The 16,976-nt window shown below is 31.8% G+C and overlaps 1 protein-coding gene across 1 annotated transcript; it reads right to left on the reverse strand.

Annotated features, from left to right (window-relative positions):
• Positions 1-13,371: 13,371 nt before the first annotated feature.
• LOC127723823 (cholecystokinin receptor type A-like) lies at positions 13,372-16,645 on the reverse strand. The gene is made up of 2 exons (XM_052230550.1): positions 16,449-16,645; positions 13,372-14,981 (listed from the first exon to the last, which is right to left on the reverse strand). The coding sequence occupies exon 2, from the start codon at positions 14,978-14,980 to the stop codon at positions 13,895-13,897; it is 1,086 nt and encodes a 361-aa protein (XP_052086510.1). The 5' UTR covers position 14,981; positions 16,449-16,645; the 3' UTR covers positions 13,372-13,894.
• Between the last annotated feature and the right edge of the window lie 331 nt (positions 16,646-16,976).

The following is a 16,976-nucleotide window of genomic DNA, read 5'->3' on the forward strand; positions in this document are numbered from 1 at the left end:
CATGATTAAAATTTAATAATATTTCATTTATCAAGGCTTATGAACAATTTCCTAAACTTAAAAATGAATAAATGTAAAAAATGAAATTATTTGAAGATCTTTCTCTTATATATTCAAACAATTGTCAACAAATTATTTGTGACTTTTTGTCCTGTGACTTTTTGTGACTTTATGTCCTGGGACTTTCTGTCCGTTTACCAATAAAACACACCATATATGAAAAAAAAATTAGATGTCCGATATTCCGATATTTACATATCAATAACCTGGGAATATTATACTATATCAACATATTAATTTATGTCCCAACTAAAACATTGCTCCGTGTCAATTTTAGAGTAAAAAAAAAATATCGTTGAACTTGATTTATTCAACAATTATCATGTCTTCATGTCTTAATACAGAACTATTCTTTATATATACCAATGCACTTTATATAAAAGAGACTTACAAATGAATCTTTCGTAATTCAGTTACTGTTACAAGAACACTGAATTTGCTCTTTTATAATTGAAATGTCGATAGCTGTTGAATATCATAATAAAAAATGTTATCGTATAACTTTATTAATTCAAAAAAATTATCTTGTCTAAATACGGAACTATTCTTTATATAAACCAATGCACTTTATAAAAAAGAGACATACTAATGAATCTTTTGTGAGTCAGTGACCGTTACAAAAACACTGAAAATGCCTTACTTATAATCGAACCTTTATTTCCTCATTAACTTTATTATTTTTCAATCAACGTGATCTCATCATTGAAGGATTTGACAATATTATAGCTATATATAACTGCTAGGTTATTTTGTTATTAAAATAGTATAATTACCATCAAATTTCCCTCGAAACAAGTTTTCTCAAAATGGTCTTCACACACCAATTTGTGCTTGTTAAAGATGAAACTTTTTGATGTAAGGTTAAGGTTGCACAACCATGTCTGATATAATTCTGTCTTTTTTGTGGGATCTGGAAAACTATGTAGACTTTTGCCGTAACCTTGTCGGACAGAACAACCGTACGCTTGACAAGACATTTTGACACTGAATGACGACTATACGGTAATACCCGATTGATGATGGGGAGTTTTTAACGAACGGTCGGTAAATCCCCGATTCGTTTGAAACTTTCTGGTTTTTAGATATCACGTGACTTTCCTATCGGGAATGCCGGTAAGATGGCGGCATGTCGAAAACTGATAGTTAATTTCAGAAATCGATTTTGAACTCTTAAAATGGAGAATAAAACTTTATTATTTATGATAATGTGATTTTTTATGCTTAAAGAACAACATATCAATTTTTCATTTTTTTGCGGAGTTTCCCTTTAAAGCATTATAAATTAGGAAATGACCGCGTACTGCTCTTGCAACTGCCTTTCCGGTTTACATATGCGAAACAGCGTTAGGTGCGAAGACAGTTTCCATGAGCTCAGCTAGTCCAGATCCGCTCATAATGTTACCAATCGATCCAAGGAAGCTCATTTCTAGGTGAAAACCTCCTAATTCCGAGAACTATTGATTTCAAATCGCTTTCCTTTGGTTCATTGTCGATAATTGTAAGTGCTTTCCAATAAAGCGGTTGATCAAATGTAAGCATTGGATTAGCTCTGTACTTAAACGCTTCATTACATACGAACTTCATGGTCGAAAAGATACATGAAAGGTTTCCCGGCTCAATGTCTATCATAGGCAAAAATACAATTGTCGATTTACCAGGGTATGCTCCATCTTGCACTAAATTACACAATGCCTACCACCCAATATTTTTCTTTGGCCAAAGAGTACTACAGAGAAGACTGATGTTATCGTGTAACGAATCCGAATGTTGTGCTGCAAGTGATTCAAATTTGAAACTAAGTTTTGATGTTCGGTCAAAGTTGTACTGATGGGGATCGATTTTCCCTATTTGTTTAATATCGTCAAGCGAAACATTCAATCTCTGCACAATAGTTTTGTGGTTATAACCAGGTGTGATGCCTGCTATTATCCCCATTCCATGGAATGTCCCATGACCGTCAAGTGTTCTGATATTATGGTCGACGTTATCTGCCACGTGTTGAATAAATCGTCCTTCAAGTTCTTGAGGAGAATCATTACCCTGGAGAGCAGAATCCACGCCGTGTTTTTGAACTTCCTTATAAGATGACGAAAGTCAAGTTGGTATAAGGTATCGAGGAGGAATTTTGACCCAAAATGGTGATGCATTTGAACTCCTAGACCTAGCTGTAAAGGAGCAATCAGAGATCTTGGTTTTGTTGCTTGCATGATAGACTGGCCAATGGCTACCACTTTAAGATCGCAATCTTTTTCAGAAAATATTCCAGTAAGTAACTATTTAAGACTGTCAGGTAAGTATGCGATGTTTTCCTCACAAGATGCTATTGTAGCTGGTGATGAATACACCGACTTTGAAAATTCCATTGATTTGATATCAGATTTGATAAGTTTAGCTGCTGTTTTGATAATATCTCTTTTTTCTGTTTCAGGATCTGAAGTTTTTTTACTCTGATGAAATTCTTGCAGAAGAGCAGATGCCGTTTTACGAAGAGTGACCACATTTGGTTTTCCACAGACGTCGGTAATAAAAGCTTCATCACCAAAGTGTGTTTTGATCTTTGATTTCATGTGTACTGTTGTGTATGCCAGATCTCCACAAAACTGTGTCATTTGATGAACGAGGTCTTTTACTGTCAATTGGTCCTGTTCATTTTCTTGCAAATAATCCATGGTCTTCAGAACAGCTGTATTTGCCTCAGTGTGATCTGGTCTACCTTGCTTTTTTCGTTTTTGCTCTGGTGTTCCAATATGTATATTTTTCCCTGTCCTGAAGTTAACGCTACATTTCTGATGGTAAATAGCATCTGCTGCAGGTAAGTCTTGTGCATATTCAAGTTTTGCATAAACGTCAGCAGCCCATGAATCCTTCCGGTCTTTGCATATTGCCTCAATTTTCTGTTGGAATTCAAAAGTTCTAACTGGATATACTTCTATTCCATATTTTCTATGTGACATTTGAGCTGACTGTCCACAAAATAAACAATGCTCTCTAAAATTAAAATACTGTGATGATCGCGTGTCTCGATTAAATCTGTCGTAATCAGCATTCTCTTTACCAATTTTCTGAATCTCTTTAACATTTGTATACTTTTTACGACATTCTTGGTGTAGTATTTGGCCGGCTGCAACACTTACGTTTTGTTGTCTATGTTTGCTTACTTCATTGATAGTTTTGGCACCTTTTTCTATTATCGTTATCATAACTTGTCCATTCTCCAAAAGTTCGTTGCATATCACACAGCTACTTCCGGACATCTGAAGTGAATAAGAATATAATTTAGTTTCAATGCAGTCTGGCAAAGAATATTTTTTTAGTTAACGTTCTACAAATAATAAAATAATTGAAATGTTTATTTTTATATTGTTAATAAAACTCCACAATCAATATCATTTAAATAATATCATGCTTACTCACTGTAGCTCGTCACTGGAAGCAAAGCGAATTCGCTAGTAAATACTCAAAACCAAAAACGAAATGGATATTTTTAACTGTACTAAAAAGTACAATTTGAAGAAATCATGAAAACATTAACTTTACTTATCACATCACATGAACGTGTGCACAGACGAACGGATGGTCATATAAAAAAAAATAAGCTTCATCATTCAATGAAAAATATATTGTCATGAAACTTACTATCTCTCAATTTTGTTGTTCTAGTGGTATATTGGGATAAATAACCATTGCTTTCTTTCTTCGGGCTTCTCTTTGGTCACCATTTTTTCCTGAAACGGAAAGTTTGATTTTTCAATCATTACCATATAAAAATTTAATTCGATTAAAAGTTAAACTACATAATAAGCCCATGGATAGGTTGAAGGAAAACAATAATTGTATTTCATATTTTATTTGCTAATTAAACAGTAAAACACAATACTTATTTTCAACTAACTGATGAATTAATGAGTCTGATGTACTACATAAGATTTGGCTAAAAATCTAGTTGACCCTTATTTAATGGATATCCACACTGTGTTAAATTTTAAAAAAAATGGTAAATTCAAACATAAGTTATGATCCTGAAACCGTAATCCTGTCGGACAAACAAAGATAATAGAACACTTAACACCACGATTCCTACAGCTGGCCATTATAAGATACTAAAAACAAAAAAAAAATTACTACAGAAGCATTTATAGGAATGTAAATATAAGTACTTGTATTCACTCGTTCATTCCTTTTGTCACCAATGGCGTTCCATACTTTTTTTATTTTTGACGTAACCCCCCTTATGAAATGTTATTTTTAAAAGTGGAAAACGTCGCTAAACAGTTATTATTACTTATAAAACCATTTACAAGACTAGGAAACATGATTTCTCTGAATAAATCAATGTAAAATGTGTTGGAATCGAAAATGTCAAGTCAAGGGTGGCGGATACGGCAAAATATTGCTACTCGGGGAAAAACAATACTTTTAAAGGTTCAAAACATGATAAATGTATTTATATTTATACATTTATTGTAATAGTCAAGCTTTACTCACCAATTTTCAGTTCCAATGGGTCAAATCCAAGTCAAAAACAAATGCCGCTTGTTGACATTGAAGTTGCATTATACAAGTTATTTCCCTTTCGACGTTTGGCGCGCATTACGTTGCATGAAATTCAGTAGAATTTGACCTTTTTATTTCGCAAAATTATGCAACTTTGCCGTGGTCCGATATTTGCCGATTTTTGATATGTTAATTCTATAGTTGTAACCTTCGTTTTTCATGAAAAATGATTTCTGTTGCAATTTGTTTGAGGTAAAACTTCAGATTCCCTGGACTAGATTGTTTTGTATGCCTTTTGAATGTTTTGGTATGCTATACAGCTATACATTTTCATCTGTCGGTGCTTGTAAGTTTTTTAATTTTTTAGTCACACTGTTACAGGGGCATCCAGCCTATTATTGACTACAATTGTTATTGAAAGATATAAGAAAGTTGTTAAAAATTTGCCGATACAAATTGCAAATTCACAAAGGTCGAACGTTATACCTGCTGTTTTCGTTGTCGTATGTATCGTTTCATATGGAAGAATACTATGTGAAATTTGTACTCAGACAAAATGGAGAAAATCATTAAAAGAGAAATCAAATTCGTCGCCCAATTCAACTTTGGAAATAAGAGTTGGGAACACCCAAGTTATCTCATCTATTCAAAATGAAGAGATACAAATAAGTGAAGTGCAATCTGGATTTAGCGACAGGACAAATAAAAAATCTACTTATTCATCACACAATTTTGGAAATGCAATTCGACTTATCATAAGCCTCCTGATAGCAACTGACGAAACTGTACGTTTTCACAAAAATGGTCCAAATGTTGAATCCTTAATCGTATGAAAACAGTATCCTACCAGTATCCAATATCTTACTGTAAGGATATTTTGTGAACAATGCAGCCAATCCTATCGTATTTTGTCTTCAGATAGAACTTTTCTACAGGAATGCTTGAAAGTGTATGGGAAAGTATGTTCTAAGAAAGGTATCTCGCCGGCATAAAAGTGGTTCAATCTTCTATCAAACACATTTTAATACTACATAATATATATAAATTTTGTATGAAAAGTTCTCGAAATTCGAAAATGGTATTATATGAAAAGAATGGCGTATATGCGACTATTATTGCTTGATTTTGTATATATGCCAATGTGTATTGCATGGTGATCATTGACACCACAATTTAATCATAAAATGGGAATTGAGAAACATATGCAAAAAAATTTAAAACAATGGGATGTTTATTTATAAAGAATGTAGTATGTTGGGCAAAATAAATAAGATATAGAAAAATCCTGTCTAATATATCAAAGAATGTAGAAATAAAGAGAACCTCATAACGATATTTCAGAATATTTAAATATTGTAATCCCGCTCTCATTTGTAGTGTATTTATAATCAATACTTAATAGTTTTATTTTTATTTGTAAAGTGACAGAAACTTTTTATGTAAATTGATGCCTTCGTCAAATTTCCATTTTTTTTTTCGGGCAAATGTGTGAACATGACGATATCCCACAATTCATATAATTTAACAAAAGACAGTAACTGTTTTAAAAAGCAGAACAACTCATCAAAGATACCAGGCTGATAATTGTGTACGCCAAACGGGCAATTCGTCTTCATAAGACTCAACAGTGACGCTCGAATCAAAACAGTTTTACATAAAACTAAAAGAAGAGCAACAAAACAGAAAATTCTGAAATCCAGACTATGTATGTATATGTATTTCTCTAGAGTTATGAAAGATATGGTACTATAACCTGTCGGTTCTTATATATCGGCTTTGCACTAGATCGATATATCGATATATCTGTTGGTTGACTGTTAGTGAACGAGTGTTTCATCAGCTCATCAGTGGATCGATACAAATACTGGTTGACAGTTAGTTCCAGAATGTATTATAAGCGATAATAAAATTGAGAATGGAAATGGGGAATGTGTCAAAGAGACAACAACCCGATCATAGAGCAGACAACAGCTGAAGGCCACCAATGGGTCTTCAATGCAGCAAGAAACTCCCGCACCCGGAGGCGTCCTTCAGCTGGCATGCTTCCGAAAAACCATTGAAGTGCTGACTGTGGAATCATAATATATTCTAAAAACTAGACATAATTACACAACTTGTTTAGATATATTTGAGATAACCAATCAGCACTTGGAAACACGAGATAATTGATAAATCGACCAAAGTTATTGTTACAATGATTTCCTTCTAAAAGATTGTTTTTACCACTTTAAGTGCGTTGATTTTAAAGATAGTATTTTCCCCACATTTTTAAATGTGTTTATAGTGCAGGGCAATATAATGAAAAAAGTGTAGTTTCATATATGTCGTAACTTCAATAACATTTATCTAACAACAGTATTCATCAGAATCATTGCCTGAAGGAAATCACTACGTGTACTGTAATTTTTCTTTTACAGTACATTTAATACCCCCACCCCTGTCATGCCTGTTTCAATATTTAAAGAATTTGAAAACAAGACTTAAATGATTGTCAGCTTACCCTATGTGCATGTTTTCTGCCTAGAAACTGTTTGAAACTACTCTGATAACAAATTGAAAGCATTTCAGAATACTGTAACTTTTAAGTTTAATAGTAATTCATTCCAACATTCAAGATTATATAAGTTATCCAATCCTGTATCTGTCTCCAGTCAACATCTTACTGTATGCCCATTTATCTATAAAGTTCACAATTTCTGCCTCAAATGGCCAGTTTAGAAATCTTGTCACAATAATATCATCTCTGACCATATGTCTAACATGATGTGGCTAATATATGAACTAGAAGTGTTTAAACAAAGCCATACTTGCAAAGTTGTATGTATGAAGTTTGATATATAAATTCACTAAAAGTTTTATCGAACTGACTGCTAAAATCTGTTTTTGCATAACTTCAAAGCAATGGTATTGTTTTTTTACACATAAATCTTAAGTTTATGATAATAAAAGCATAGCCTTTACATGTTACATTATCTGTTTTATGACTTAGGTGTTAGGGAGTTTTCTCTTCTTTTTTTTAGGCCACTGGAGCTTCAAATTTGCTTAATAATGCTCTTTCTGTGAATATGGAATATTTAGTATATTTTTTAGATAAAACACACTTTTGTTAGTCTTGTGGAGGTTTTTTTTGTATCTTTAGCTTTAATGTTTATGCCGCTGTCACAAGAAAACACATTCACGTGTAAGGGTTTAACTATTAGGTGTTAGGGAGTTTTCTCTTTTTTTTTTTGGCCACTGGAGCCTCAAATTTACTTAATAATGCTCTTTCTGTGAATACGGAATATTTAGTATATTTTTAGGATAAAACACACTTTTGTTAGTCTTGTGGAGGTTTTTTTTTGTATCTTTAGCTTTCTTATTTATGCAGCTGTCACAAGAAAGCACATTCACGTGTAACGGTATAACTACGAGTTTTCGACAGGACAAACACACCCCAACACCAATGTTTATCAAGGATCTATGAGTCTCAATGACTGCGAAGAGTAAATATAAGCAATTCTGAACAATTAGAATTACATATATGCATATATTATGAATTTACTTTGCACACAGGTCTTTAGATACACCATTCATACTGCATGTACTGTAAACTGTGAATTTATGCTGAGTCATTATATTTAAGGCCCCTGGTTTTTCTCAATCTTCATGAAATATTTATAAAACTTATATTTGAGTTTATTTCTCTGAGGATAAATAACATTTGGTGAAATTCTACATGTTTTTTTTTATTCAACCAACATAGGTTGCACTTCAGTAATGATAGAAAATGCAATTTTCCATAGGAACTCATTTTATGACTTTAACCGGGCCACTTTTCTATGAAGTTTGTAAAAAATTGTGTCCTAGAATGGAAAGTTCATGCAAATTACAATTTTTTTTCAAAGGTCAAAACATAGAACTGTGCAAAATATTTTCAACATTTATATGCCTCGAACATTTAAAAGTTTAAACCTATCCTAAAATTATGTACAACCTATGCCTTCACTCTGTGTTTTCCTCAGAAATCAATTTTGCCGATATCCATATGTATTTATACTGGTAAAATTTCCAAGTTGTGTCTCTATGAGAAGAAACATAGAGATTATAAGTGCAAACCAGTAAGTAAACAAAACAAAATATCTATGAATTTATATATTTATCCCCAACAGAGGCGTCATTTGTGAAACAGCTGTATTTACAAAGTGCAACATACATGAAAATCGCAAGCACACAAAAAAACAAATCTGATATTTCTTATTTACGTATCTAAAGTTGCTTCATTGTTAATGTAGACCCGGATTTTCATTTTACCATTTAAATGAATGTATAGTACGTCAACCTTAAATAGCAAACATTTAAGAGACATGTGTAAACAAATGTCCGTCCGAAGTTTGTGTGTATTTGCGTCCATTCGTGTTTCGTTTTGAAAATAAAAAAAAACGAATGCTTTTGTTTTTTTGTTTTTTTTTTTTTTTAAATCTATAAGCATCGAACTAAAAAACATATTTCGAAATCACAAAACAGTAGACAAATAACAACATTTTGATTCATTTTTCGATTCAGTAATAGCCATTTGAAAAGTGGGGGATGAAGTCACTTGTCATTAATTGCGAGGTTGAATCTGAAAATTAAGATAGTTGATATGTTGTCTCAAAATGCTGCATAGATAAATCAACCTAAAATAATTATTGGTTTTGATTTATGTGATGTTGAGGGAATAGGAAGCCTGACTTGGTAATTAAGATAAGGTACATTTATCACAGAGAGATTTTCAAATTATCTTATGTTCATCTTAATAAATAATGACATCTACAAATTCTAGTATGAAAAAGACTCATCATAGATACCAGGATTAAAATGTTGTACGTCAGTAGCGCGTTTCGTCTACAAAAGACTCATAAGTGACTCTTGAATCAGAACAGGTAAAAAGGCCAATAAAGTAAGAAGATGAAAAGCATTGATGACCGAAAATTACAAAAGATGTTGCCAAAAACAGCTAAGGAAAATAGTATTCACTAAATTCAAAAAGGGAGAAGTCCATAAAACCTTACAAAATAAAAACTCGACTATAGTAATCAACGGAACGAAAGGAAAGCAACTGTAATATGATTTAGAAAATAGAATCTAAAGAATACATTAAAATCTATGAAATTGAAAATGGTGGTAATATACTTTTTTTTTGTTACTGAATCGCATTCATACAGCAAGTTATTACTTAAAGAAGACTATTCAGTTATTTTAATCAGTGAAAGAAACCCATAATGAATAACAGATCAATGAATTATATTTGACTTGAAAGGACACGATAAACATAGACTTTAATATTCCATTCAATATAGGCGCAAAAATTATCAACTTTTGTAACGACAAACATGAAAGGATAGGAATGGCCGACAAACGCCAAAAACCGTCAATATTACAGGTATATTCAGGACAATAATGTGGTGTATGTTATGCAAATTACCTCATCAAGGTAACACAGTTATATCGACAAGTTAGAATTATTTAACAACTCTATTCGACGCAATAGTGGTCACGGTCATCGAAAATGTAAACCAAGTACAGTTTAAATTTTGTACGCCGTGTCCTAAGTTGTTTTTGTTTTATCGTGAGTACAACAAATCTTAAAAATTCAACATATTCTTACTTTACTTTCTTTAATCAAAGCACAACGATAAAGCTCGTTGTTATATAGATATGGCCTCTTACTGTATGTTTGATCTAAAATTATAATCTCAAGGTACGGCACTTAGTGGGAATGTTCACTTTATTTGAAATCGTTAGATCCAATATTAGCGAATGTAAAAATATTTTTCAGGTATCCGTGATTTGTTATGTATTTTTCGATTTTCTACTCCAAAATTGCAATAAATACGAAAATATGTTTGATTTGAGCTTGGTACTTGATGGTAATGTTGACTTAATATGAAATCCTTAAATCAAACATAACAGAAATTAAAAATATTTTCCAGATATTCATGACTTTTAATGATTTTTTCTTTTTTCTACCCAAAAAAAAAAAATGCAATAGAATACTTATATAAGTATGATTTGAGCCTCTTACCAAGGGCAGGCTAGTTGATGGTAATGTTGACTTAATATATAATCAATAGATCCAATATAAGAGAAATTAAAAATATTTTCAAGAAATCGGTGGTTTTTGTTGATTTTTTTCATTTATTTAGGTTAATTACATGTGTTTTTGTATCACAGAATCAGGAACAACAATGATTTTACTATGGAATCAGTTTTTAGGATAGGGTAAATTTTACTAGTTAGTAAACCTATTTCCTGTCATTAACATTATAACCTACAGGAAATGTCCCGTACTTAATCCTATTGATTTTTAATAACCAATCAACCATATTGTCAAGGAAATTAACAACTTGCAGTTATTTTTATGAACAATTTTGATCCATTTAAACAATTAAATTCTCACCAATATTCTAAGGATTTTATTATTCATTTAATCATAATACTTTTATATTCTATTTTAAAAACACATTTTGTGTTACCATGTTTATCGCAGTGCATCATTAGACTAAAATTGCACAACATAACAAAAAATCAACGTACATGTACGTATCGTCACACATTTATCGGGATTATTCTTCGTTATTCTTTCTGTGACCCACGAAACCCATGAAAATTGGTATACCACGAGTAAAAATCAATCTACAGTAACTTCACACCCGAGCTGATAACCTATATCAGCATATGTGATGTCACGTGATCGGGCTGTTATGGATTTATCAGCCTGGGTACGTTCTTACGTCGGCAGTATATGATGAACAGATTAATACATGTCCTTTTTTATATCAGGCCGGATGTAGTCCGTTGCCGTTTCGCAACCAAATTTGTATTGAAAAAATGTAAGAATTTGCTTTCAAGTCAAATGAGTAAATATTGTTCATGTTTTTGCATTCACAAAATCTATAAAATCTATAACTCATGCTGAGAGGAAAAGATCTATATACTATTTATTCAATGAACAAACAAATAGCATGTTCATTACATGTAATTATTTGTCATGGGTATGCTTCGACATTGTTATCAAATCAATTACAAAATGTTACTGTACTTTAATTTGTATATATGCTATGCAATCCAATACACAAAAAGGTTGTAAGCACCTGCTCTTCCTTTGTAGTGATACTGTGGATAAATAGATGAGATAACGTCATAATGATCAAACTGACGTCAAATTACACAAAGTTTAAATTCAAAATAAGCTGGTATCTGTTTAAAGTTTTGACAATGTTTTATTTAGGGATTAGTTAAAAAAAAATGTTATTCATCAATCGATTCGTTGAGTCAGGTAGGTTTTTTTTTGCTGGTATCGTTACATAGTTTGTGATTTATTTAAATAAACTGTTTGTTGGGACAAGAGAACAGCTAGTTGCATTTTTTTGTCGGGCATTTTATACGGAATGTTTGTTGTTTCGCTTATGTTTTTATTTGGTGATAGGTAGAAAGGTATTAATAGTATTTTTTTTAAATCTTAATCACGCATTTCGTATATCCTTTGATTTTACCTACTGCTGTATTAGAATTTACATCAAAAATAAGTCTTGTCGTCTTTTTTTTTTGGCATCATGGTGGACTTTTCCTGAGTAGATTTTGTTTATAACACCACAAGAACACAACACATAAAGAGTGCACCCGAGACCGCATTTTTTTCTTCAGTTACGCTTATAAACTGTAGCGGCAGTCCACAATCTATACAACCTGGTTTTAGCTCTTTGTTAATGTCATAGGGTTTGCAAAACACGACTCTCTCCCAAAATCCAAATGCATTTGTCTAACAGTTTTGATTCATACCTTTCCACTTCCAGCAAATCGTCCGTTTCGGGTACTATTTCCATTTTTATTCTTACATCAAAACGTTGCTTGATTTCTCCTGCTTTTATGAAACGACCCTTTGAGAGGAGAGGGCTGCCATTTTAAAATCGGCGACCTTTACGACGAACTCGAAGAAGGTGACACCATAATACGGTTACGACACTATAGCGGCGCCGAGAGCAATGCGTATAAACAATAGTTTGAGTTTGAGCATTCCCAATGAAGTTAAATCCAGAAAAGAGCTTTGGACGGTAGCAATTAAACAAAGTTTATATACCATGACGGTCTGTAAGAGACACATTATCAAACTATTTTCCAACAATTACCAATCCTACTCAATATGCTAGTAGCAGTCAGAGTTCTTCATTCATACTACCTTCCCACTTGCATTGTTTGCATACGTCGACTTATTGTTCATGTTTTCATCCTGTACATGCATGCATTAAAATATTTCTATATATATGACTATTGAAAACATCTTATTTGAACAACCACGAGAAAGTTGTTTGATATTACTTCGATTAACAGGTACATATATTCACATCCATACATCTTTTTTGGTACAATTTTTAGTACAAAAATATAAAAATCTCGATACAGATTGAACATTAATTTTATTTTTTTATTATGGTTACTGAATGCCAACCGGAAAATATTAAATAAGTATCATGTCATAGCTACAACAAATATTCATGCAATTATCAAATGTCTGTCTTTGTACGAAAGTTACATGATTTTTGATTTTTTAGCTAGATGGATAATGGTCCAAAGCAAGACGATAATGCTCCTGACACAGCACATGATTATTGAACCAAGAATGTGCTGCGTTATTATCTGTGAAACAGCAAATACCAGTTTTAAAGTCATAAATGTGTTCTGACATCGGATAAAATCTAAAACCACCTGCGCTCAGAAGAGAGCATGCTTCGAAAAAACCATTAAAGTGACGAATGCGGAATCATAATATATTTTAAAAATCAAACATAATTACACAACGTACTTGACACCTTTATTGGCAATGGAAAGGTATAACATGTATAAGAAAGTAAATTGGTCTGAATAGTCTGACTGGTAATATTTGAGATGTCTCTTTATCTTTACTCTTATATTTGTATATTTGAAACAAAAAATTGCTTCCTAATAAAAAGATGTATTTGATTAGATAATATCAATAGATTTATATATTATATATTGTTATTATTTGTGTATATTATGTTGCAAATTGGAAGTTATAAATAATAAAAACTAATAAAAACAAAAAAAAAACAAAAATTGAGATGTCTGCTTGTGGTGTTTAAAAGTCTCTCTCACATTGTTTTTTTATTCGTAACTGTATGTTTTGAATTGTTAACATGTAGTTCAAGGTCCAACATCACTGATCTACATGTAAAATTATACCTTTTCACGCGATCCTGTCACACAAAATGTCCGCATATAACCTATATTAAATATATTTTGTTCGATAGAAGGTTTATCCTTATCCAGCTTTATTACGACGAGATATTTTTTCATACAATTTTCAGCATTCCTGGCGAAAAGTTCTATCTAAAAGAGAAAATACGATAGGATTGGATACGTTGTTGATAAAATATCCGCGAACGAGGATATCGGATACTGGTTTAATACTGTTTTGATACATCTTAGGATTCAACATTTGGACCATTTTCGTGAAAACATACAACAAATTTCCTATGTAAGAAACGGCGGTAGCTATCATGAGGCTTATAGTTAGTCGAATAGCATTTCGAAGATTGCGTGACGAACTAGTAGACTTTCTATTTGCTCTGTCACGAATTTCAGTTTGCACTGGATTCACTTTTACCTCTCCATTTTGAATAGTTGAGATTACTTGGGTGGTTTCCGATCTAGTATCCATAGTTGAATTGCCAGACGGAATTGGTTTCTTTCCTAATGATTTCCTCCATTCTTTTCGAGTATTAATTTTACACAATATTATTCCATATGAAACGATGCACAAGACAACGCAAACTAAACCTATAAGTAATGTTATACTGTAATAAACTCCTGTATGACGTATATTTTGATACTTTAGGAGAAGCCTGCAATCCTTGCAGGTTAGGCCAAAAAGATTTGTTTCTTTTTCGTTCAGACCATAAAATATTAATACTGGAATTGACAATATCATGGATAATCCAACCAGAACAGCAGATATGACATTTGACCTTTTTAAATTAGCAATTAATATTGGCAAGTTCTTGACAATTGTCTTATATCTTTCAATAGAAATTGTAGTCAATAATATGCTGGAGGCACCTGTAACAATATGATTAAGAAATTGAAAGAATTTGCAAGCACCGTCAGATGAAAATGTGTAGTGGTATCGAATATCAAAAATCTCAAAAGGCATACAAAACAAACATGCTGTAAGATCGATAAAGGCAAGCCAAATGATAAAAACTCGAACGGAATATTTTGCCATGATCGGTAATAACAGATATACTAATATCGTGTGTATATTGCCAACAGTTCCTACGACCGATAGAAATATGAGGAATATTGTAGCTGGGATGTCGCTGTCCAGAAATTCTTGGTATTCTATTTCGCTCAAACTTGTATTCGTTCCTTTTGTAAAATTGCATGCCATTCTGAAAAACAAAAAACGGAAATGTTATTCCAATGGTTCATTTTTTTTATTGCAACACCATTGATGAATAAATGCACTTTTTATAGCAAACTGTTAATGTATTTCATCTAACTATGTTTTAGTCATTTATAGATAAAACAAAACCACTGGGATTGAAAATCTTTGCAAAGCAGACTGAGAATTACAACAAACAAATTATAGATTAGGATTAAAGAAAAAACACACGAAGATAAAGAAAATTAAAAGAATGCATACTGCGAATTAAAATTACAAACTGAATTTAGAAATGAAAACAAACAATGATGATTAAATATTACACACTGAGATTTGTGCGCATATATCACAATTACATACATCTGGTATGTTTCGCTACGCATCTGACTTCAACGATGAATACCAAAAGTTACCTTAAAGTAACTATTGTTGAAAATTCCGAGACAAAAAATCGGATCATAGGTGACCATTTGTACCCAGACTTTACCCAAGCTAATCACTAATTTACTGTCCATAATTGATCAATCCCCTGCATAAATAATCGGTCGGTTTTAAAGAAATTCGAGTTTTAAAATGCATTTTTTTTTCAAATAACGGATAAAAGTTATGACGAGAACGGCATGCCATACAGTTTTATATTTGTCTGATAGAAAATGACTTTTTAAAGTAGCTTTGCATGTTCAAATGTTTTACATGTCTGCGTTTATGGTCGTAATTGTTCTACTTTAAACCTCTCAATAAGATCAAATGTGTTTATGGTTAATGTATTCGATTCACATATTTCTTACCAGCCTTATACGTCGGGGGTGAATCATTTACGCAAATAGCCAACGCAATGATTGCTACTTTTATAATATATTTACTGGAAAAAAAACTAAATTACGCCTATTTCAGTGAGGTTTAGAAATTTCATAAATTCAAATGTCTCACTCTTGATGTCAATCAATATCACAGTTTGATTACATACATGTTTAATGCAGTCGTAACCTAACTTTTTAAAGCTTATTAAAAACGGCATGAAATGATAATTCAGATTTAGAAAAAATAAATGTCATTAGGAGGGAATAAAAATACTTTGCCTTGATTTATTATTATAAATCTACATGTGATTGACACCAACGGTTGAATATACCTCATCACCATATTTCTGCAATACATCAAACACACCGAGGTGAACATCTACATAAGACGAATGTGCGCTTCTTGCTCCATTTGTACCTACCGTCGTCTTAATCATTTTTATTCAGAAAGTTGCGTACGACGAAATCAAAATATTAAATTGAATTTATAATCAATTCAGATCTAACATCTCATATCCTGATATCATGTTTGTTTACTGCACATGAAGAAAAGAATATTATCATTATTTATTCACTCATTTATTAAACATAAAAAAACACGTTTTGATTACTGTTTAATTATTTGTAATGTATAATAAAGGAATAAGACATCTTATCTAGCATTACATACATACCTGAATAGATCAATTTAAGTCTTTTTTCTGTGTGTTTATATCTGTATATTCTTCTGCATATGAAAATAGTTTCACCTTATTTTTTTCTAAATTGGAAGAAAACTGTTATATCAATCATATTTCTATACGCCTTTTAGATGGTTTTTCCAATGAAAATAAGTATTTTTACACAACGTTAACTGGCAAACTGTTATCTGATAAACCGGATACCACGTGGGCTGACTAATTCACGAAAACATACAACACAATGATTGCCATTTTTATCATATATTTACTAGAAAAATAACCAATTAGAAATCTTGTAACTCCCCATATCCAACCTTTGATGTCAAAAACCATCACAACTTAATCACATACATTTTTAATGCATTTGTATTTTCTAAAATCTAATTATATAACATTTTAGCTTATTAAAACTTTAATGAAACGATAATCTAAAATTGGAAAAATAATAAAATAAATTTCTATTTCGAGGGCGAAGAAATAAGTTTACTAGCATTGGGTCTATACAACTGATGTTTGACTGAT

Source organism: Mytilus californianus, unplaced genomic scaffold (assembly GCF_021869535.1).
Source record: "Mytilus californianus isolate M0D057914Y unplaced genomic scaffold, xbMytCali1.0.p SCAF_13, whole genome shotgun sequence".
NCBI classification, from domain to species: Eukaryota; Metazoa; Mollusca; class Bivalvia; order Mytilida; family Mytilidae; genus Mytilus; species Mytilus californianus.

Coding starts and splice junctions, on each gene's coding strand:
- LOC127723823 (XM_052230550.1), bottom strand. CDS start 14,980: ATGGCATGCAATTTTACAAAAGGAACGAATACAAGTTTGAGCGAAATA.